General features: G+C 42.2%; 1 protein-coding gene across 3 annotated transcripts in view; it reads right to left on the bottom strand.

The window, feature by feature from the left end:
• Nucleotides 1-23713, bottom strand: part of NT5E (5'-nucleotidase ecto) — a 100694-nt gene that overhangs the window by 3559 nt on the left and 73422 nt on the right. For 2 of the 3 annotated variants that reach the window (XM_083177071.1, XM_083177069.1), the window contains exons 5-8: nucleotides 13454-13608; nucleotides 11482-11590; nucleotides 5211-5360; nucleotides 1733-1933 (exon numbers count right to left, since the gene is read on the bottom strand). In XM_083177071.1, coding sequence (XP_083033197.1) covers nucleotides 1733-1933; nucleotides 5211-5360; nucleotides 11482-11590; nucleotides 13454-13608 — 615 coding nt within the window. The remainder of the gene's footprint in view (nucleotides 1-1732; nucleotides 1934-5210; nucleotides 5361-11481; nucleotides 11591-13453; nucleotides 13609-23713) is intronic. The other variant, XM_083177070.1, reaches the window with a different exon arrangement.

The raw sequence follows: 23713 nt of genomic DNA, 5'->3' as shown, positions 1-23713 counted from the left end.
CTGAGGTAACAGCTCAGAGATCTGCCAGGTACAAACTAGATGATATTTGAAATAAATGTGGCAATAATGATAAGTCATGGCAACTTCTTAAAATCGTCCAGTGTACACAATAGAATATATCCCCCATTGTCTATACATGCAGGTCAATCGGGGATGACACTAGCAATGCCATGCAGCATGCCCCCCCCCCACGTTGTCGCAGTCAGCATCGGTAAGTGTGTAGGGCAATAAGGTCAGGTCCTGTCGCTAACAATCTCGCTAGGGATTGGGTAGTGTGTACACAGCATTGGACTTTTTAATTACCTAAGCTTCCTGTGCGGCTCATTGACCCACCAAAAACCCGCTGTCTGAGGAAGATCTATTAGTTTGCCTAAAACCAGGCACACACGCCTTGTGAATGGACTTACACTTTAAACATTTAGAAAGAATAGAAGATAGAATAGAGGGTTTTTTTTCTTTTCCGCTATTCTTTTTTTAAAGTGCAATCCTGACATTTAGTGATCTGGTACACATGAACTTTACTCAATGATAGTCACTCCTCACTGATCCAACAATGGGAACACCAGTGTGCAGTCTCCATCTCTCCTCTGTAGCAGGCAGAGCAATGGAGTTTGGGCACTAGGAGACCCTAGCACTCTAGCAGAGTCTAGTGCATAGGAAGGTCTCCAATAATATGGCCACTGCACCATATTCCCAGTGATTCTCCTACTGTGCATACATGAAACAGGAAAATGGTCATTTTACCAGTGGTTAATGCAATGATGTTGCTGCCGGTGTGGGGCTCCAGAGATTAAGTATTGAAAAAATGTGTGCACCCGTTATAGATGCCAGTGAATGGGAACCTATATGCTATATTTGAAACATAATTTGAAGGCAGATAAGAACCACTTGACCCATTGAGTCAACCCTTTTTTAACCTGTAGGTAACCGCAAAGTCCTTAGCTTTTTGTAAGTATAAACTTATAAAAAATAAGTGTACCGCGCTCTATGCTATTAAGCAGCTCCAATATAATGGTAATTTGCATTTGGTGTAAGAAGCACTGTGAGTAATGGTTATAAAAACAATGTTTACACTGCCTTTGGAGTGATGGAGTTCCCAGTTGGAATGCCTGTCTGTCAGCTCAGCGGCTGTGATGTTATCTTCAGCCGCAGCTTCCAGTCTTTAGCTCTGTGCGTGGCGAGGGGCAGTGGAGCTCTAGTTTGCCGGCGTGAGGTTTAGTTTTTTGGCTACTGCTGGCATCGGGGGTACTCTCCTTTGCTCTAAGGCGTTTCGTGTTGTCACTCTTTCAAGGATCCAGTTTGCCTAAAAAGTGACTCTATTTAAAAAAAAACTTTATTGTCCATACAGGTAATTGTCATCCAGATGTGGCTAAAAATTGTGGGAACATCTGTTTAGCTGCTGAGGACAAAACCCTGGCAGGGGACTCCAAAAGGAGTGCAAACATTGTTTTTATAACAAAAACAATTTCTTCAGGTAGCCACTCTTGAGATATGTCATCCCAAGCAAAACGGCTCTACTGTCTTAGCCTCTACCAACTTTGACGGGATGATATTCCACTTATCCACTACTTGTTGTACATGTTTAGGAAATGTTATACTCCCTTTTATGATTTGCCTTCTGTGAGTGAAATGTAATTTTGTAATGGGGATAGGTGCTTGCAAATGTAAACTATCACTGAAACAAATGTGGGTATATACTCATAGCTTTGTGTGACATGTCTTGAACACTTACCACTATCATGTCGCAAACTTTCATTTTTTAACATACTGAAACCATCGCCACCATTAGCAATGTACTCAGGGAGAACAACTTTGTATACTTCGTCCATCTGAACTGGGACATATCTCGGCACACGGCATTTGGTGCAAATAACGTCTAACCTGACAACTCTTTTTCCAGGATCTTTATCTATATTGTACACAACTTTAATACCTATATATAAAACAAAAAACATCAAATCAATATAAGCCATCTTTGTGGGGAACTGTAATGTTGCTTTCCTGGAATTCTTTTCTTCACCTTATTACAGGTGCAATCCTTTCTTAAAGATTTTATAACATGAATCACTTTGTGTTACTTGCAAAAAAGATACATGGAGGTCAGTTTGTTAATTTAAACATGCAATTATCCTGCTACCACCCTGTTATGTTTTTAAGGGTGGCCAATCCCGGGATCAGGATCGGCGGGATCCCGGGATTTGGGTCCCAAAACACTGGGATTTCAATCCCGGGATTGGGGTATCCAATCCCGGGATTTCGGGATTAGACTGCGCATGTGCAGTCTAATGCCGGGCAGCTTCTGAGCGTCGCTCAGACGCTGCCCAACTTCCCCTGTACCCGGCAGCGGTCATAGGTCACGATAAGGGCTATTTCACGGAACCACACATGGCCAGAAAGCCATGCCGCACACAGCAGTTTACAATGGTGGGGATGGCCACAGCCCGTCCCTTTCAGTGGTGGGATCCGGCTGCAACTGGGCGGCCGGGCCTTGGCCATCCCATGTGAGTGGACATTAACAACTACTGTGTGCGGCATGGCATTTGGCAGTGCGGGGTTTCGCCGCCCGGCAGGAGCCGGAGCGTGTGAAATAGCCATAAGAAGTGTCCTGAGCGTGCTGGCTGGCTCCTGGAGACCCCGCCCACCCACCCAGCTCACGGAGAACTCTCTTCCCCACCTGTCTTCCTGCCTGCTCCTGTCTTGGACATGCTGGCTGGCTCCCGGAGACCCCGCCTACCCACCCGGCTCCCGGCCCACCCTTCCGGCGACACCCACCGGGCTCCATGTAAGTAAACATGCGGGGCTTTTTTTTTTTTTTTAGGGAAGCCAATCCCGGGATCCCGGGAATGAGCAATTTTCAATCCAGAGTCCCGGGATTAAAAAAATGCCCCGGAATTGACTTCCGTAGCTTCTACATAAGGGAATTTAGGCAAGGGCAGATTTAGGTTTTAATGTGCCCCCAGGCAGAACAGTATTGGCTACCTTTGCCATCCAATATTATTATTTTCATATTAAGCAGTTATGTTGGCAATAGGATGGGGTGAGTGTCTGCCTTCCCTGCACAGTACATAAATGAACCTGTCCCCAAAAGTCCTCTGCAAACATACATCACAGAGTACAGCTTAGTACTTGATAAATATGATCTATACTAGTTAAAAGCCTGTCAAATTGACAGTTTCTGCAATGTACTGTACTTTCACTTTGACCTATGCACCTCACCCCCAGTCCCTATCTGCCCCTACATCCAATCTGTCTTCATAGCTCCCTCCTCCATATCCAGCAAGTTTGAAACAGTTTTGCCGCTGACAAAATGAAATGGTTCTGAGGATGGGGACACGTTCCCCGAAACATTAACATTAAACTGCACCTGCACTTTGATGTATAACTGTGGAGGCTCATGAGTGCCGCCCACTACGTGTGTATATATATATATATATATATATATATATATATATATATATATATATATATATATATCTTTTATTTCATTTTGTCCATCTTATTTTTTAATCTATTTTATCATTATTATTGTACTTTATTTTTTTTTGTTTATGTTTTTTCTTTATCCTTTACTATTCTCATTCGCCACTATACCTGGTTTGCACATGGTTGCCGCTACACTCCATTTACACGCATCCAGTTACTAGCAATTTTTATTTCCACTATTAGTGATCTAGACTTCTTTGGACAGAAGTAAACAAAATATGACATTTTAACGATATTGGGAGCACATTATTTAATTTGTAGAACTGAGAGTGTGCTAGCCACTGCATGATTTGAAGCTTATGGTCCTGTTCTGGTCTATATGGAACAGTGGCCACCACAAAATACTATAATTTATATACTTCTGCAGGTGCAGAGTTACACCATTTTTCAGTGTGCTCACCCTCTATATATATCATTAGCATAACCATACAATAGTTCAGGGGTTCTCAAACTATTTTGCAATGGGACCCTGTGGTAGACAGGGCAGAGGATGGCAGGAAGCCTGCCTTATGATCTCAAAAATAACAGACAATTCTACCGATTTTTCAGACTCCTCGGATCGCTGACGAGACATCAAAAGTAGTCCTCAGCCTAACTGTCAGCAACATCATGACCACATGCTGAAATTAATAGAACCCACTTTGGAGTCAGGACTACAGGTTGAGAACTGCTGCACTGGCTAGTTGCAAAAGTTATTTTACCTGTTGTTCAACTAAATGGTTGTACTAAGAGTGTGTGTTACAGAAGTGATATGAGTCTATTTGCACTGCCAGTTGGCTTTTACCTGGGGGAATTTTCCAGAATAATAGTTTTAGCAGGGCCGGATTTGCCACTAGGCCCGTGAGACACGGGCCTAGGGGTGGCACCTGTTAAGGGCGGCTAAATTATGGTTACCAGGCCCACACTGGTAGTCTGGCAAGGCCGCAGCGGTTTGTCCATGTCACCGCCCCGGCGGCGGTGCTGACTGAGCGAGTCAGAGGCAATGCTGCTAACCGAGCACGGTGAAATGGACACGCAGCGCGCTGTGTGCGCGCGCAGCCACCTGGAACCATCCGGAATCCACAGCAGGCCGGCTCTTTCTGATGACAGCACAGGGGAGCACTGCTGAACCCGGAAGTACAGTGCGCATCCCTGTGCACTGGAGTACCGCTACACCACGAACAATCACACGGAAAAGGGTAAGCTAGTGCACAGCAGGATGCCGTGTAGCACACTTACCTAGTGTAGGGAGGGGGGGCGCGACCAGAAATTTGTGCATAGGGGCGGCCTGACCCATAAATCCGCCCCTGAGTGTTAGGGTTAGTGTGGAACAGCAGTCAGTGATAGAGACAGGCAGGGCAGGACAAAGCAGCAGACAGAGAGGGGTCAGGTCAGAGCAGCAGATACAAAGGGGTCAGGACAGAGCAGCAGATAGAAAGGGGTCAGGACAGAGCAGCAGATAGAAAGGGGTCAGGACAGAGCAACAGATAGAAAGGGGTCAGGACAGAGCAGCGGATAGAAAAGGATCAGGACAGAGCAGCGGATAGAAAGGGATCAGGACAGAGCAGCGGATAGAAAGGGATCAGGAGAGAGCAGCGGATAGAAAGGTGTCAGGAGAGATCATCCAGCAGACACTAAGATGACTTACCTGGTATAATGAGTTCACATTTTACAAAATCATTAATTGTAGCACAATCCATGAACTAGGTATTCTTCATGGACATAACAAATATGAAAATGTATCGTACCACCAACTTGCAGAAACTCTCCGGTACTACCACCATAACGATGTACACTGTGTTCAAATGCATTTAATAGGGTGGATCCCTTGACTTCAATCAGATCAAATGTTCCTCCAAAGGGGAGCACAGATATCAGGTCTTCAGTCGTTATGCTTCCTGTGAATTTATACAAGTATTATTTATCACACTTTTCTAAGTCTATTAATAGAATACTTTTATTATAAAAACCAGACAGACACAGAAAATAGAGCACAACCTTTGTTTTTTGAGCAAAGCCTGAAAAGAATTAAGAGCATCGGCATTGGAAAGCATGATTGTGGCTCACTGGCCCCAATATTTAGGTTGGGTCATTACTACTTATTAGGTATACCCTATGTTATATAGTGAAGAAAAAATTATCATAACTGTAAAATAGTGTCAAGGATACAATGGATATGATTTAGACCTGATCACACGACTGCAAATTCACACAGCAACCGATTATCGATAGACTGTGCATGCATCTGGGCCGCAATGTGCATGCATGATGCAGTCTAGCGATTAATTACCGATACTTATTTTGATCGCTAGCCTTCACAAAATGATTGACAGGAAACATTTGGGGGTGGTACCCGGCCATTTCATGGGAATGCCAAAAAATAACCCCCCTGCAGACGTGCCCAAGCATTTTATGGGAGGGTGTGTGATGTCAGCTCCAGCCTGCAGTGTGCAGCAAAGCCAAATACACACCTGACTGACATGTCAGTGGACCCGCCCTAGCGCCGGCTGATCCAGGTATGTATACATGCTTTCAACAAAAGGATTTAGGTTCTGTGCTGTATTTATTTACTAATAATGTGAATAAACTATCAAAGAGAATAATCTAAAAGACCAACATAAATCAATCATGCCTGTTATAGGCTGTTGGAAAGGTAACCCTCTCCAGTGTCACAATTCACATGAATAATTCACCAGAGTCTGGTAAGTAAATAAGGCACAATGCGAATATTTATTTAAAAAAAAGTGGTGGGCGGGAGGCCCTGTTAGATAAAAACTATTTGGTGGCCTAATGTCCACTGTAGAGGGTCGACCTACATGTAAGAACGATTCCCTGGTAAGGGCTGAAACTTGATAAGTGTCGACTGGGAGCTAAGCAAGGAGAAAGACTAGAAAGATAATAGTGTCAGAGGCCATACGTCTTTTCCATTGGTATCTGCTATCCAGCCGTGTGCCTCTGGCTGTGAACAGTTGGTTGTGTGCCAAGAGCGGAAAGTATAACTATCTGGAAGGAAATAATGCTCAGTGGACCAGAGCAGGGAGGGTACATGGGGTTATGGACAATGAGAGCCTGAGTGGTAAAGAATGAAGAGGAAGCGAACAGAAAGTAGGTAAGTGTCAGGACCTGTATAGGTTTCTGTTGGTGTCTGCGAACCAGCCATGGGCCTATGGTTAAGCGTGCCAAGGTCAACAAAGTAAATATGAATAGAAGGATGGGAAATGCTTGTCTGCTGCTTCTGGATGACACCAAGCCGCCCTGGTGGCAAAGCTAGGTCAGGGAAAGTACCTGGTGTCATCAACAATTAGAGCCTGTGGGAAAGTAATAGTAAATGGATGTCTGGTATCAGAGAGCAATACAAAATTGATATAAGAATATTGCACAGTGTATTTGGAGGGGTGGTCTATCTGAGAAGGACAGTACCTGGTCTTCTCTGATGGTGCCCCACTCATGTATTGGTCAGACCCTATATGGTATTGCTGCCATGTCAGACGAGATTGGGCCCATCCCATAAGGTGTTGCCAAGGGTTTAAGGTCCAAGCAGCTCTTAATGGTTTGCTCTGTGTGGGCGATAGGCCCAAGTCCAAATATCAATAGGAGAGAAGTATGAGCTTAAATCTTAAAAGTGGAATAAAGACTGAAAATTAATTTCAGGTCATTAAGGGGGAAGGTTTCAGATAAATACATATATAATAGAATAATCTGAAGTGCCAGTCTGTGCACAGGTTGGGCATGAGCTGGATGCGCATTTCACACAATGGGGCTTGATAACCAGGTGTACACTTTTACCAATTGGCTGCTCGACGTGAAGGTCAAGATTCAGAATCAGCTGTGACCTCAGCCCCAGAAGCAAGTGTAGAGAGTGTCTGTACACACAGCCAGATGCACCAAAATAATACAATATGTCTGAACATCATTTTAAATGTAGTGAAATCTTACTTACTTGATTCCCACCAAGGAATCTGGCCTGTTTGGGTACACCCTCTGCATTCACCCCAACTGGCTGTCTTTGTATGTTTTGATAGCTGCTGATCTGGCTGTTTTATACATTACAGCAAACAGCACTGATCCCCATTGTGTTGAGAATAGCAAAATAGAGAAAGGGGTACATTAACTAAAGTTTCTAAAAATGAAAGGTGCTGTTGCTTTAGCAACCAATAAGATTCTGTCGATCCTTTTCTAGGATTCAATAGAGAAAGGATAGACAGAATCTGATTGTTTGCTATGTGCAACAGTTTCTTTCCTTTTTAGAAACTTTAGGACATTTACCAGTCTATCTCACTTACTTTTTAATGATAGTACACCCTGTGGGTGGAAGGGGAGAGTAAATAGGAAGAATAAGGTATAGGCGCTCTACCTGGCACTATGTGTATAAGGGGTCCTACTGTGGGTTGTAATGTGAATCGGAACAATTTTGTGGCCACACCCCCATCAAGTTATGACACTGGCAGCTATTGTCTGGTGATATCTTTGTGCCCTATCTCCCCCATTAAATTGGCTAATTTATTATTTTAATTGATTGGTTATAAGCTCTCATTTGAGTTTGCCAATTTAATAAAATAATCCCCCCTTCCCCACAAGAGTCTCCTCTTTCATACAATGTGCCTCCTTAGTAGATGGTTTAGTGATAACACAAATGAGGGGGGGGGGGGGGTGTCTAAAGCCCACATCTCTTCCCATCTTGTGTGACATATAATGTTTTGACTATTTAATGACTATTTAATTCAGTAGTCTTCAGTTCTGTTTTTTTATTTATTATTATTTTGAAGCTATGCATTATTGAAGAAACAAGAATCACAAAGTACTGTATATCTTTGTTGCATCTTTGCCTTTTTAAATCTATTTTGTTTGTTGATGTGTTATAATTAGTAATTGGAATGTGTTAGAAGGAGTCAAAACATTAATGGTATCTTCTGAAAATACTAGGTATCATTTGTGTAAATTCTACATAAAAAAAATCCCATAGATATTGATGGAATGTGATGAGTGCAAATGCGAAACAATGACCTCAACACAAGTGTGAGAGAACGCTCTGGGGGTGCACAGACTGAAGGAGGCCTGTATGGAGCATTAAAAAGACACTCCAGACAATTCTCCAGCAGAGGCCCGGTCTGCAGGGTGCTAGTAACAGACTAGGAACCCCTCACACCCCTACTTATGGCATCTTGGTAACTATCACCCTTCCCAAAAATCTCCCTTCGTCACCCCTGTCCCTCAGAGGAGAAGGTCGCAAACCAGATCTGCCACAAAAAAATTACCATAAAATTACATTATTAATATTTGTTTGGTCTAACTGATTATTTACATGCATATACAGTAAAAAAAAAAAAAAAAAAAAAAAAATGGAGTCGTGTAGTTATACTTACTATATTGTGTGGATTATTTTATCTGTGTAGGAATTAATTTGCATATTTATAGCCTTTTGTTTTCATGTTAAGTCATATTATAAGTTTTGGTTCCAGAAGTAAAACATGATCCCATTGTTTAACCGTAGCGTTATGGTATCACTTCCATGTAACAAAAAAAGCTTAACGTTACCTTCTAATTCTTTTTTACAACTTTTTTTCTGGTACATTTCAAGACAATTAAAGATTCTGAAGTAATTTAATATGTACAGTATGGCCGCATATTGAATTAATACAGACATGCTATTTTGCAACGTTTTGTCTTTGGTTTTCAAAAGCGTTCGTCCTATTTTTAAAATCGCTATTGCTTGCCAAAATTATACAGCTCTGAGTTGTTTTTCAAAGGTTGCAGCATTTAGAATCCTGTAGGCCACACACGAAGGATATGCATTATCATATGTGGATATGCGTTATCCTATGTGTTTTTTTCCCCATTTGATATTTTTCTGTCTGCTCTGCAAAAACAAAATGGTAATCACAGGATTTCAAAATACACCAACTTTTATAACACATTGTCTTGCCAAATTATATCCTTTGCTATAGTTAAGTATTTTTCTTATAGTAGATTATTAAAAAGTGTGGTCTCTTTATATTTTTAGTTACAGAAATAATAAATTTAGTACATTTGATATATTTCCATATTTGACTGTGTTCAGCAGAGTCCATGCTAACTTTTAGTTTTCATGACCAGTATAACAGACTGTTATTTGGGAATGCATTTCAGAAAAGTGAAGTCATCTGAATTATGCATACATTGCTAGACGTGGAATAAAAAGCTTATTGTGTACTAAACGGAGCTTGTGTGTTATTCACAAAATGAGTTTTGGTTTGTTTGTTTGTTAAAGGAGGTGACTGCTGAGGTGAGTAATTAAGCATTCAACATTTCCAAGGCATGGGCAGAAAATAAAAAAAGATTCAGCATTTTAGATGCAGAACTATGAACAGACACATAGCATATGGGAAATAAAGCATAGCTAACGCGTACGCTTAAATCTTGATCACAGTACTTAAAAACAAGCAGAAACAGCTTGTGAGACCTAAAAGGATTTCTAACTAAAATATTTGCATAAAGATCAACTGGATGCTGGAAAATCCAACTTGAGCAATGTGCTATCTAATCCACCCTTACAATGTGCCAAATAAAAGATAAACACACAGCTCTGCATACAAATGTGTCAACATAAAAAAACACTACTAGGCCTATGGCTGTTTTTTTCAGAAAATCCTATGTATCCTCATTTCAAGGTGGCAATATTAATTCATGGAATAGATCCTGATTAGTTATGTACGGGTTGCAACTGGTTACTACAGTAATCAGACAGCCGCACAGCATTATGGGACAGAACCTGGGAGCAGGAGAAGTGTGGCTGGGAGTGCAGTGTCGGCAGTGTTAAATAAAAAGACAGGCAAAGCTAACGAGATGGAATTTCAACGAGTGCTAAGTGGGTAATACCACTTGATGTTAAATCCACTTATACATGGTATGCCAGTGATGGGAAAAAAGTGCTGAATTAAAACGGTGTTATTTCACAGGCTTTTTTGAAACTATATTGCTAGGCAATAGAAAATTCCAATGGTTATAAGATACAGGCTGATCTCCTAAATATGACAAGATCAACATTCTCCACCATGTTTTTCCTGTATTAGTCAAACTCCTATTTGTGACATCTGCACAACTGTGCATAAGAAATTCTAGAAGCTATTTATTAATAATACTACATAATTTCATTCTGGAACCCAGAAAAAATGTAACTTACTTTCAGCTAATAATGGTATACAAGCTGAGGCCATCTGTACAGTTTCAATATGGAGCATGCATCGATTTGCGCTATAGTGGCCACATTGTACCGTGTATGTTTCTTTGAAGCTGTAAACATCGTGGCCTTATACCCTTCTTTCCTATTGGCCACAGATTTTTTTAAACAACAACATTTTAATCAACAAATGGCTTTCACCGGTTTCTAAATTAGCCTTTGTTCTATAGTCAAAACTACATTTTAAGGGTGGCCCAGGACTTTGTGTTTGCCCCCAGGTTAAATTTACCAGCCAGTCCCTGACTCACTGCTAAGTAAATACAGCCTTACCCTTATTGCTCACTTTCTGCATTCTGCATGGTTAAGCAGTATGAATGCTAATCAATTTGGAAGTTCTTCTTTTGGGAAGTACACTTATGTTGACCTATAGGACTACAATGCGCCCTCACGCAGCTAGCCACAGAAAATACCACAGGCTTCTTTTGGTAAAAATCCCTTTTCTTTAGAGGACACATACGCATACACAGGCCAGTGGCTGCAAATGTGCATTTCAAGCCCGGGTCTGAAACCTGGAAGGGATTTAAGGGTCTATTTACTAAAGTTTGGAGATAGAAAGTGGATGTAAATGCTGTCACAGTAAGAAGGTAATAATGGCCACTGGCGATCATAATTGCCGGCATGACTGTGGAGTCAAGGAGATATGATTGCTATATATTTGCAATGAATGATACATCTCCCATTTAGTGAGATATACACAAACAGTCCGGATTCCGATGTCGGTCTACTAATCGTTGGAAATCCGACTGTCGGTAGGTCATCCGGCAAACCCAATCACACACATTGCAGTAAATGTAAATACACACCATTACTGGATCGCTCATCAATTGATGCTCTTATTCCACCACCATTTATGATACAGAGAGAAACATGGTTCCAAACAACTTCATCTGGATTTCGAATATTGTTAGAAATCTGAGATGAGCAAAGAAAAAATAAAAAAAGTAAGAAAAAAATATATACATATATCAAGAGACCCATCACAGCAAATTTTCAATTATTGAAAGACTGGCTAAATATTTTATATAAAGATGCTCTACCTAGGAATTTATAATCAAAGGGACTATGGCTGTTTCATATTACAGGTTGAGTATCCCTTATCTAAATATCCGTTATCCAAATTATTCTGAAAACCGTCTCCAAAACCTACTGGAGACAACTGTAACTGGCACTACTGGGGAAATAACATGTAACTGGCTCTAAATATGTGCAAGGACATGATTGCTTGGCATTTTAATTCAGTGTCTGATATTGTGCACAAACTTTGTTTCATGTTTTAAACCTTGTTTCATGTACAAACAAATATATTTGTGTGTATTTCATGTGTTTGATGTGCTTATAGAACATAAATGCAAGATACCTCGTTCAAATATAAAAATATTCCAAAATACGGAATAATCAGTTATCCTAAATTCTGGTCCCGAGCATTTTGGATAAAGGATACTCAACTTGTATTAACCTTTTTCTTGAATAGCACTGGAAATTCTTAAAATAACAACACTTATAAGTGAAACTCAACACTAGATTTAGCCCTGTGTGTAATCAAGTGGTAGTTAGCTGTCAGAGATTAGATGGTTTCCACATCCTGCTTTCCCCAGCCCGTTGTGTACACATCTTCTGGACAAATAGAGCAGGCAAGAATATTTTCACTAGACGCTGCCTGCTCTGTCTATTTGTCCAGAAGATGTTGTGTACACAACGGGCGATTCCGCCTACTCTTCTAAGATATTTTGATGATGTAGTCAAAATTGCCCGGAAGAATCTTCCTGTGTGTACACGTCTTAAGTGTGCATTTTTTTCCAGGTGCCTATCAAGTAAAAAAATTAGAACCACTGCGGATTTTTCAAATGTGTATCAGTAATATACCTGTGCTCCAGCATGGAAAAATGGAAAATATGCACTGCTAATGTGTCCCAAGAATATTGGAGAAGCACTATCAGTGGCGTAACAACAGCCCTGCAGGCATCGCGGTGGAGGGGAGGAGCTGTATAAGTGTGGGCACCGGGGATCTGTGGGGCTATTGTAATGCCACTGTCGCCTGCCAGAAGCTCACCTGTGGCTGGAGCCCAGGACCTGCAGAAGATTTGTCTGCGGTGCCGGCTCCCCGTACCTTCCTGGCTTCTGCTTCTAATCTAAACGGACCATCACAAAATGTCCGCCCCTATACAGCAGAAAACTGTCTGCTGTATGGGGGCGGACATTTTGTGATGGTCCCTTTTCAATAGATGCTGGAACCAGGAGCAGACAGGGGAGCCTGGACCACAGACAAGGTGCCTGCTACAGTGGCTTTTGGAGAGGTGAGGCGGGGAGGGGGGGGGGTTAACTTTACTGTGCCGTGGGGGGAGGGTTTAACTGTGTGTATGTGGGGGGGGGGTTAACTATGGGAGGGCACTGCCCAAATTTTGGAGCAAAACTTATACTTACGCCGCTGAGCACTAGAGCAACAAGTTAGAGTTTTGGCATCTTAAAAGGATTTCTATGGGCCTAGTAATTTCTAGCTACAGTATGAGTTTAGTCCAGTAACATAATTTTATAAACCAAAAGGGTTATGAATATTTATAGGCATACTTTTCACTACTAAAGGGGGGCAAGTTGGTCCATTTTCATTCTGCTCGCCAGTTTATCGGCAGGCAGGAATCAATGTTCCGCCTGCCAATCAGCGAAAAGGGGGCGTGTCTGGGAAAACAGCTGTGGATTGTCAGTATCCGGCTGTGATCTTGACAATCCACGGCCATTTTTGGCAAAACTTATTTTCCTGGCTAATTAACGGCCCCTTACCATAGCATCACATATAAGGTTTCCCAAGTTGCACTCCCGAAATCGACATTCCAGGGAAGAGCCATTTAAAAATACTAAGGTTTTTCCAATTTCTTGAGCAGAGAAGCTAAGTAATTGCTGCTTCCATTTGTTAACTTCTGCTAAAAGCCCTGGATCTAGAAAACAAACACATTCAACATTTATTTATACAATATGCAATATTTTGTCCAGATGAGTATTTGTCCCATCTACAGTATTTGATGTGCTATATACCATCACACAAGCAGCAAGGTGTTGTGGCACACTACTGTATGTAATATGCACTGAATGTTGACACATGCAAAATACATTCAGGTGATATGTAGAAATATACACGTTAACATGTTAGGTGCTATATACAGTATATAGTTTAATACCATCAACCTTTGTCATCAGCATTTTATATTGGGGGTTAAGCCTTGGAAACAAGTTATCCTGCAGCCTTGGCCTTTCCCCATCACTTCGCTCTGCCAAGATGTGATTAGGCTACAATTCCATTCCTCTAATGTTATGCTTGCTTATCATAGGCCCTTTAATCAAGGCACAATGAACACATTTAGTATTAGGATAACATTTCTCATGAAGATTACATAGAATAACATCCTCTGCTATGGACATAACATATAACACCCATATACTTCAAAAAGATCAAGTTTATAAACTGACAAAATAAAAAAAAATATGGTACTGGTTTCCTAGCACGGCGCCCACGATTCCATCGTACGACAACTCATCGCATTGCATCGCACGCAATATTGCGGCATGCGATGTGATTCCAATTTAATTGTACAAGCACACAGATGGGTGCTTACAATGTGATTCCATCATTTAGGGTCAACGCCACTCGCACTATCAACACCAACCGAAAGCGTGGCGAGCGACGGCGGTACGCGTCCTCCAACCTTTTCACACCCCCACTATCCACGTCAGCGTGGAGTTGACTTTACATAGTGTGAAGAGCGCAGCAAGCCACCGAGCCCGAAGCGTGGCGAGGGGACGCGGAATACAAGCCCGAAGCATGGCGAGCGCAGCGAGCACCGCAAGGGGACACTGATTACTTTACATGTATTTCGCGTCCGCTCACCACGGTTCGGGCTCATATTCCACGTGCACTCGACACGCTTCAGGTTCGGTGGCTCGCTGCGCTCGCCACACTATACGTGGATAGTGGGGGTATGAAAAGGTCGGAGGATGTGTACCGCTGCGCTCGCCATGCTTCGGGATGGCGTGGATACTGAGGGTTACATCTCATTGTAACACCCATCACATGTCATGGGTGCTTGTACAATGAAATATCGCATTGCATGCCATTTGCTGGCATGCAATCATATGCGATATTTCATTGTACAAGCACTCCTGTGCATTTAACATAGAGATCGCATCGCACATCACTAATAACGGTACGCAATGCCATGGGCGCCGTGCTAGGAAACAAGTACTAAAAATATTATGATTAACGTCACAATTGTTCAAAAGTGGGCAATTACTCTAAATGACGAGGTTTCTGAGAAAAAGGCATCATCAAAACAAGACTATACTAGTTTTATTTCTCTCTTAATTGGGGCACCCTGGAATTATGGCATGAGAGTATTGAATGTATAGAAATATTTGTTGGTATGAGAGGTCACGGAAAGGAAACATGTAGCACGTAGTCTGGCCCAGGGCTAGAACTGATTGCTGCTTTGCAGAGGAGGGGTTGTTCAAAAGTGGGCAGTTTGTAAAATACTGAGGCGTGTTGCCGATGTTCAGGGGAAGGAAAGAGGCCGGGGATCTCTGTCTCTTGATCAAAACTTTCTGGCCTCTACAACAAGCGGCTTGCATGTCCCAATGAGGGACTAAAGCCATCCAATGGGGAGTCAGTGATCCTATGCTGCCTACTAAGATACAGCTCAGATAACTGCTGTAGCAGGAGGAGTATGCTTGTAATAGAATCCTCATGCTGCACTACTTTACAGATAGATAAATATATATATATATATATATATATATATATATATATATATATATAAAAGAGAAAACAGGCACTCCAGTGTAATGGAGATAGCAGCTGCCCCGGTGCCTCCCACGGACCCTCCGGTAATGCAATATAGATAACAGCGGTGGCACTCGCTGGACTTTCTAGGAAGAATGCAGGCTACACAAGCAGGTACTGGTAAGCTTTCGGATTTTACTCCTTCATCAGACACTGATGAAGGAGTAAAATCCAAAAGCTTACCAGTATCTGCTTGTGTAGCCTGCATTCTTCCTAGAAAGTCCAGCGAGTGCCACCGCTGAGATATATATATATATTATATATATATATATTATATATATATATATATATATATATATATATATATATATATATATATATATATATATATATATATATATATATATATATATATATATATATATATATATATATATATATATATATATATATATATATATATATATATATATATATATATATATATATAAGAAAACTGCTGTGATAGCAGCTCCAACCACATCTGAATAAGACCCATAGGGGGAAATTTACGAAGATGGGAGTTCTTTCACATGGGATGTTGCTCATCCCATGCCAAAGAAGGTGCCAAACAAATAAGAAGTAGATTCTGATTAGTTGCCACGGTACTTGTTTCCTAGCACGGCGCCTGCGATTTTGATTTTATCCATCGGGTCCAAAAAAATTGTGTTGATCACATCGCATGCAACCAAATCGCATGCGATCGATGCGATTTTTACATCGGAACCAATATAAAATGGTCCCTGAGACCCGATTTTACATTGGGCCCAATGTTAAATGCCCCCCAGACCCCAATTTTCATTGTATACCCACCCTGATGGGTCAAATGCCCCCCATTGCTACCGCCACCCCACGACGAACGCCAACCCGAAGCGTGGCGAGCATAGCGAGCCCGAGCGGGGCGGCGGTACGCGTCCTCCGACCTTTTCATACCCCCACTATCCACGTCGGCGTGGAGTTGATTTTATATAGTGTAGCGAGCACAATGAGCCCCCGAGCCCGAAGCATGGTGAGCGCAGCGAGCCCTGCGAGGGGACGCGCATTACTTCACAGGTATTACGCATCCGCTCGCCACGCTTCAGGCTCGGTGGCTCGCTGCGCTCGCCACACTATATAAAGTCAACTCCACGCCAACGTGGATAATGGGGGTATGAAAAAGTCGGAGGAAGCGTACCACCGCCCCACGTGTGCTTGCCACGCTTCGGGTTGGCGTCCATTATGGGTCGGCGTTAACGTCGAGGGGGGGGGGGGGCATTTCACATGTAAAATACCCATAAGGGTGGGTATACAATGAAAAATCGGGTCCATTGGCCCATTTAACATTGTTCCCTATGTAAAATCGCGTTCATCGCATCGGTCGCATCGCATGCCTTAACTTAAGGCATGCGATGGACGCGATTTTTTAATTGTCGGGGAAAAGGCTAAAAATAGCCCTGAAATCGTGTCGGTCGCGTCCATCGCATACCTTAATTTAAGGTATGCGATCACCTGTGATGGGCGCCGTGATAGGAAACAAGTACCGTTGCCACTAGCAACATCCCATATGAAATAGATCTCCAATCTTAGTAAATTTCCCCCATAGTGCTCAGAATATATAGTAAAGCAGAATACACCACTGTAGTAACAAACATGGTGGCCCCCTCTTGTACCTCTCCAGTTTACCTCATGACCAGTGGTGAATTTGACACGAGGTACATGCCTAGGTGAGACACTTGTTTGGGGCATCACCTGGCAGCTTGTCTCAAGTACGGTCAGTCCAAAATTTAGCAGTAACTTCAAAATATTTCCCTCTACTGTACCATACACCCCCTTGAGTGGAGTGTAAATGGGTAGGCTATGCACAGACTACCCCTTTAAGCCGTCCTACTTAGTAAATGTATATACAGAATTAAAATGAAATTAAATTACTATAGTTCATAACTTTTATTATTGCAATACATAATGATTACAGATTACCAGACAAATGAAATAATAAAACTGGACAGAAGGTGGTCATAATTACGGTTGTGCCTAGGGGCGTCCTAATTCCTAAATCCCTCCCTGCTCATGGCAAAGAGAAGTGCGAATATAACATTAAGCTCACAGATTCCTTGTTTCTTAAAATTAAGCAGCTAAAAGCATAGAAGTCTGGAAGAAAAGTATGGGAGCCATGGTCTTATGGTGTGTACACACCTGAGATGTGCCGTGCGATGCGATCCCCGATGCGATCAGATCACATCGCATGGTATGCATGCGATGGCATACAATTTTGACTATATAGTGCAGATGTGCACTATATATTCAAGGCAGCCAAGACTTTCTGCCGTGCGATACGGGAGCGCGCATCGGGATCGCAAGGGTTAAACCCCTTGTGATCTGCATGCGATCTGCGTGTGATACCGATGCAATTCTGACTATATAGTCAGAATCGCGGGGGATTGTACAAGTGTGTACACACCATTACTATTTGATGCAAAGTATGATCAACTGGCAGGAGTATTATATAAAGACAATGTATATATTAGGTCTAATTATCCTTTGTTATTAATGCATTATCATGACACCTCTTTCAATATTGTATTTCATAAATGTACACTAAATATAATTTACACAGATGTCCAAACTTAACAGAACAATACAAAATATCAATTATGAATCATATTTGCACAGAGAAAAACAAAGCATGTTAAGGGCATAGGCCTTTATTCAGATCTGATCGCAGTACAATTTTTTTTGGGAAAATGGGCAAAACCATGTGCACTGCAGGTGGGGCAGATGTAACATGTGCAGAGAGAGTTCAGGTGTGTACACACGGCAGATACTGCCTTGAGATGCGAGTCCCGACGCGATCATATCGCATCGGGACTCACATCTCACGGCATGCCAGAGGGGCACAATTTACAGTATATAGTGCAGATCTGCACTATATAGTGTTGCCTGCCCTCTCTATCTGGCTGCCGATATGCGCTCACACAGGAGCGTGCATCGGGCTCGGAAGCCCTAAAAAAGCATGCAATGTGGCTTCTGATGTTCCCTATATCGGGAACATCAGAAGCCAAATCTAACCGTGTGTACACACTATTAGATTTGGGTGAGTAATTTTTTTTCTGTGCAGGGTAAATACTGGCTGCATTATTTTTCCACTGCAATTTAGATTTCAGTTTCAACACATCCCACCCAAAATGTAACTCTCTCTGCACATGTTACATCTGCCCCACCTGCAGTGCACATGGTTTTGCCCATTTTCCAAACAAATTTGTACTGCAATCAGATCTGATTTGCAAGACCAATCTTGTTAAGCTGTGTAAATTACTGCCACATTAAAAATCTGGCCAGACTTGCATAAAATCCTTCACTTCATTCTTCACGTTCTAAAACTCTTCATAAGACTAGAATAGCTACTACAAACTCAGTGTTTCCCAAATCTGGGGCTCCTGCACAACAAACAGCTCTTGCATTAATTTCTTAGGGGCCCGACTGCTGCCAGTCATACTTGCCTACCTGACCCTCTCCATGCGGGAGAAAATGCTCTGTTTCTGGACTTCCCTGGTAATGTATGATTGCCATCACCTGTGGGGAGCTAGGTAAAGGTGTTTCACCACAGGTGCTGGCAATCATACATTACCAGGGAAGTCCAGGAACAGAGCATTTTCTCCCGCATGGAGAGGGTCAGGTAGGCAAGTATGCTGCCAGTTTACCCTACACTTAAAACCCATTTTGTTGCCACCTATTTGTAATCTTTACCCTCAGGGCAGACGGAAGTTTTTGATAAATAAAGATGAAATGTTGAACTGCTCAAGGTGTTAATCGCCTCAACTTTATTTGATACTGAAGAAGTCCACGTGAGTGCCACCGTCCACCCATCCTCTAAAAAAGCATCACCCTTGATGAATATAGATACTTGCATAATGAAACCCCCAATACAGCAACATTCTATCACCTTCCTAAACTGCACAAAAAATCGGGAATGCCCCCCGGGGCGCCCGATTGTTGCCGGCATCGTATCTTTGACGTCCCGGCTTTCTGAGTTTGTGGACGCATATATCAAGAGCTACATCCCTTTGCTCGAGACATATGTAAAAGACTCAACACATATGCTGCAGATTTTGAAAAATGTTCAATGGAAGGATAAGTACTGTATTGGCACTATTGATGTGTCATTGTTATATACGAAAATTCCACATAACAAAAAGGTATTGATGTCATTAAGAAGGTTTTTATGCAAAAAAAAGTGTTTTTTGTGATACCAAGATCCAATTTATCTGTGACTGTTTAAAGTTTGTTTTGGAGCGCAACTATTTTGAATTCTTGGGAGATTGGTACCTCCATACTTGGGGCACGGCGATGGGGATGATCTGTGCCCCAAGTCTGGCTAATCTTTATATGGGTGACTGGGAGACCAATGTTGTTAACAATGATGTTTTTAGTAATGTGATTTTGTTCAAAAGCTATATAGACGACATTATGATTATTTGGGCAGGGGATGAGTGCTCCATTAAATCATTTGTGGATCATCTTAAATCACAATACTTACAATTTAACATTTACTTACAATTTTAACAAGAAATGTATTGAGTTTTTAGACCTATTTCTAAGTGTTAAAGAAATAGAAACTTCAACATTCTTCAAACAGCACTTGCACTTTATATTTGGTTTTATGATGTTGCGCTTATATGTGGTATACTATTGAGGAGTTTACATTACAGATAGTATCTATTGTCAGTATTAATTGATTGATTGTAGCTAACTAAGCACTTCCGGGTCAATAGTAGCATAAATAGTGAGGCATTTGCTCTTGTATACCAACTTGAAAAAGGTCCCAGACGTGGACCGAAACGTTGATGCCCCTTGTTTCTGCCATGCTGCCTGATTAAAACCCTCTGATTTACTTGAAGACTGGTGAGTGACTCCTCTTATTGATATTATACAAAGTAGTGACCTTTTAGCAAGTGCCCTACATTGGAATGTCACCCCAGCAAACTATTCAACACTGATGAGAGTGCCAGTACCATGGACTACATATATAACTCGCTCCGATGGGTTAACCGCCCAATTCCTCCCTTTTCTCAGAGAGACTTTATCTTTCAATGAGCTTTCACGATATATAAATCAAATATTTCCATAAGTAATGGTACAACTCCGGAGCTGGTTATAACAGATAATATCATCTGTTTTTCAAATTAGGATTGAGGAGCTGTTTTTTATTGTCATTGTTATGTTATGTATGCATGATTAAGTCTATATGCAGTCTCGTTTTTATAAATCATACTCTCTATTGATTGAATTAAGCTAATAAATATATATTTTTGGTACTTCTTTACTTTCACGGCGCCACTAGATAGGACAGATAGGACAGATAGGACAGATAGGATACTAGATAGGATACGATTTGTATGCGATTTGACATAAGATATCGCATAAGATATAGGATAAGATTTACTATCAATTTCATTACCCCACTATCCACTAGGGCGTGGAGTGAGAATAGAATAGTGTGGCGAGCGCAGCGAGCCACCGAGCCCGAAGCGTGGCGAGCGCAGCGAGCCCCGCGAGGGGACACGGAATGTATTTTATGGAATTGCATGCAAATGGCATGCGATATTGGGGACTTGCTTTCAAACAACATCCGTGTCCCCTCGCGGGGCTCGCTGCGCTCGCCACGCTTCGGGCTCGGTGGCTCGCTGCGCTCGCCACACTATTCTATTCTCACTCCACGCCCTAGTGGATAGTGGGGTAATGAAATGGATAGTAAATCTTATCCTATATCTTATGCGATATCTTATGTCAAATCGCATACAAATCGTATCCTATCTAGTATCCTATCTGTCCTATCCTATATCTTATGCGATATCTTATGTCAAATCGCATACAAATCGTATCCTATCTAGTATCCTATCTGTCCTATCTAGAGTGGCGCCGTGAAAGTAAAGAAGTACCATATTTTTATATATATTTTGTGTGGCGCTCTCTTTTACAGTTACAGAGAACTATATATATGCCCATTTGACTAATTGCTCTGTACTCGTAAAATATTCACGTGTACTGTAGCCCTGGCTGGGCGGGGGAGGCGATGTGTATCACACTAGTCTTTTTCCCTAGGGGGGGCGGGTTTGTGTCGAACGCTGTGTGGGAACGTTATACACACAGGGGATGAGTGACAGATCTGGCTAAATATATAAGATTATATATATATATATATATATATATAGATATATAGAGGAAGGAGGCGGCACTCGTCAGGCTGAATAATAGGTGTCCTTTAATCCTACAGTATCGGGGTTACCCCCCGTCCTCAGGGATGGACAACATACACACAATGATACATAACAGAAGTGACCTTATAAACACACACAGACAAACCACCCCGCCCCCCAACCCCATTAAAAACAAATTGAGCTCGCCTGCCGGACATGGGAGCGTCCTACTCAGCCAGGTGAGACCGGAAATGTCCACCCGACAATAGGCGTCCCTCCGGTCCAGCTGACTACTCCATACATCGGTCCCCTCTCACGTGCCTGCCAGCCCAGAGAGCGCACTACAGCAGCAAACGTGGACGGACGCCCGGAAGTGTCAGTATGCTTACCTCACTTCCACCAACCATCTCCCGTCTCATGCACCAGTGCCAACCCCTAGATGGCGCCCGGGACAGGGAAACGTAACATAGATAGTCAGAGCCCAATCTGTTACCTAGACAACAAAAAACAACAGCATATATATGTATCAAACATGAATATATCTAATGTGGCACTTCCGGGCGTTCGTCCCCGTTTGCTGCTGTAGTGCGCTCCCTGGGCTGGCAGGCACATGAGAGGGGACCGATGTATGGAGTAGTCAGCTGGACCGGAGGGACGCCTACTGTCAGGTGGACATTTCCATTCTCACCTGGCTGAGTAGGACGCTCCCATGTCCGGCAGGTGAGCTCAATTTGATTTTAATGGGGTTGGGGGGCGGTGTGGTTTGTCTGGGTGTTTTTATAAGGTCACTTCTGTTATGTATCATTGTGTGCATGTTGTCCATCCCTGACGACGGGGGGTAACCCCGATACTGTAGGATTAAAGGACACCTATTATTCAGCCTGACGAGTGCCGCCTCCTTCCTTCTCTCTGTCTGTTGGCCCCACCCCTCGTGGACTTACAATTGGATGGCACCGCAGCACATATACCTATTTCATGGATACATATACACACACACACACACACACATACATACATATATATACACACATATACACAGACACACACACACACACACATATATATGTATAATCAATATATATATATATATATATATATATATATATATATATATATATATATATATATATATATATATATATATATATATATATATATATATATATATAGATACCCAGCGCAAAAAGTCCAACAGTCTTTATATCAGGATAGGTCCAATTGTCCCATAAATGTGTGCAGCTCCACTACAAGGATCCAACCACGAATCCAAAGGGGGTATGCTTGTAGAAAAGAGAAAAATAAAGCGCACCAATCAGCAATAAATTTATGAAATGTTTACTTGTATAAATGCTGACATACATAGGGTTAAAAGTAGAAAGCGTGCCGTGTGGACAAAGCAGTACAGCCGGATCAGGCGCCGATGGAGAACCGCAGGCAGTGATCAGTTGCAGATGGAGCGCATCAGGTACACCGTAGTCAGCCGGGAGCTTCCACAGGTTACAACACGGACCAGACCAGGACGTCACCGCGTCGGGAACAGGTAACCACGCCCAACGCGTTTCGTCACAGCTACGGTCTTCGTCACCCCCTGACGAAGTCCGTAGCTGTGACGAAACGCGTTGGGCGTGGTTACCTGTTCCCGACGTGGTGACGTCCTGGTCTGTGCTGTAACCTGTGGAAGCTCCCGGCTGACTGCTGAGTACCTGATGCGCTCCATCTGCAACTGATTACTGCCTGCGGTTCTCCATCGGCGCCTGGTCCGGCTGTACTGCTTTGTCCACACGGCACGCTTTCTACTTTTAACCCTATGTATGTCAGCATTTATACAAGTAAACATTTCATAAATTTATTGCTGATTGGTGCGCTTCATTTTTCTCTTTTCTACATACAGACATATATATATATATATATATATATATATATATATATATATATATATATATATATAGATAGATAGATAGAGAGAGAGAGAGAGAGAGAGAGAGAGAGAGAGAGAGAGAGAGAGAGATACCTGGGGTCCTGTAAGGTCTTAATCTGTCTGTGTCTGTATTGGCTGTG

This window comes from Crinia signifera, chromosome 3 (assembly GCF_055691185.1).
Source record: "Crinia signifera chromosome 3, ASM5569118v1, whole genome shotgun sequence".
NCBI lineage: Eukaryota > Metazoa > Chordata > Amphibia > Anura > Myobatrachidae > Crinia > Crinia signifera.
The sequence above is the reverse complement of the archived record's forward strand: the minus strand, read 5'-3'. Positions and strand labels throughout refer to the sequence as shown.